This window comes from Sinocyclocheilus anshuiensis, unplaced genomic scaffold, assembly GCF_001515605.1.
Source record: "Sinocyclocheilus anshuiensis isolate Anshui unplaced genomic scaffold, SAMN03320099.WGS_v1.1 scaffold906, whole genome shotgun sequence".
NCBI classification, from domain to species: Eukaryota; Metazoa; Chordata; class Actinopteri; order Cypriniformes; family Cyprinidae; genus Sinocyclocheilus; species Sinocyclocheilus anshuiensis.
The window spans coordinates 538827-540066 of record NW_015540937.1 but is presented as its reverse complement, the minus strand read 5'-3'; the positions used below and the strand labels follow the sequence as shown (position 1 = coordinate 540066).

General features: G+C 39.4%; 1 protein-coding gene across 7 annotated transcripts in view; it reads right to left on the bottom strand.

The window, feature by feature from the left end:
- Positions 1-225: 225 nt before the first annotated feature.
- The window catches only part of LOC107689588 (autophagy-related protein 16-1-like), a 20128-nt gene continuing 19113 nt past the window's right edge, over positions 226-1240 (bottom strand). For all 7 annotated transcript variants that reach the window (XM_016487621.1, XM_016487622.1, XM_016487618.1 and 4 more), the window contains one exon: positions 226-687. In XM_016487621.1, the coding sequence (XP_016343107.1) occupies positions 594-687 (94 nt within the window). In that variant the 3' untranslated portion in view covers positions 226-593. The remainder of the gene's footprint in view (positions 688-1240) is intronic.

Sequence of the window (1240 nt, the reverse complement as noted above, 5' to 3'; positions counted from 1 at the left end):
AATTTCTTTGTGAGACTCACTCTAAAGAGAATTGGGTTCCCGTTCAATACATGTGTTTTATTCAAGACTGTAAAAAGGGAGATATGGGATTTCTGCTCTAGGAAAAATATTTTGTGAACAGTGCCATCCATAGAGTTCAACTGGACCTGCATCCAACACACTCACACTCTCTCTCTCTCACACACACACACACACACACACACACACACACACACACACACCTTAATGGCCTGTATCTGTCAAATCAAAGCATAAACTCCGACCGTAAACACACAAACACACACTATTTTAAAGCCGTGTTAAAATAAGCAGTAAGAGTCATGTAGGACAGTGAGAGTCACTTGCGTAATCTCCATCATCTCACATTGAGTGTGTGAGACAGACAGTACATGAAAGCTGATATAAATATGTATAATACGTGTGCAGTGCTGTCCGATCACACATACACAGACAGCCGAACAGATGGCATTGTGGGAAAGGTAGTTCAAGAGAGTGGGACGTGAGGGTGGGCTCACTTTCTTTCTGTCTTTACAGTCCGTTTCATCCAATCACGGCGGGGCGGCGCTCAACCAATCACTGCGGAGGAACAGAGCTCACATGTCAGACCAGAGCACGGCCTTGCTGCCTTTCTCAACACTGGCCACGTACGCCCCCGATGGAGACCAGGACACCGAATTAATGGCAGAACTACAAACAGGACAGAAAGACCAAGTTTAGCGAAAATGCATTTGTACAGCTGTAAATTATTCATAAACACAAGTATGTTCAGAATGGCATACTATGCATACTGTTTTGGAAGTATGCATATACACAATACGTTAATATGGTCTCTAGATGTAAATGTCCTGTATTAGCAAGACTTCAACGTTTGAAAATACACACTGCAATAATAATTGTCCTTCCTTAGTATTTTCTTTTTTCCAGTGAAGAGTATGTGAATTTGCTGTAAACATGTAATAGTACCCAGATGACCTGCTACATTTCCTAAAATGTGCAGTATACAACCAGAAAAGTGTGATTGTATCCCACAATGCAATGCACTTAAGATTTTCAATTAACACTGTGATAAATAAACCAAAAGTTTAGTAATCTTACAAAAAAAATGAATTTAAAAAAATTCACATTTTCAGAACCAATAACTAGAACTAGAACTAGACTAGACTAGATAACTAGTATATATATAGAATAGAGATGTACACTAGTATTCCATTCTAAATACAGCCTGTGTGTGTGTGTGTGT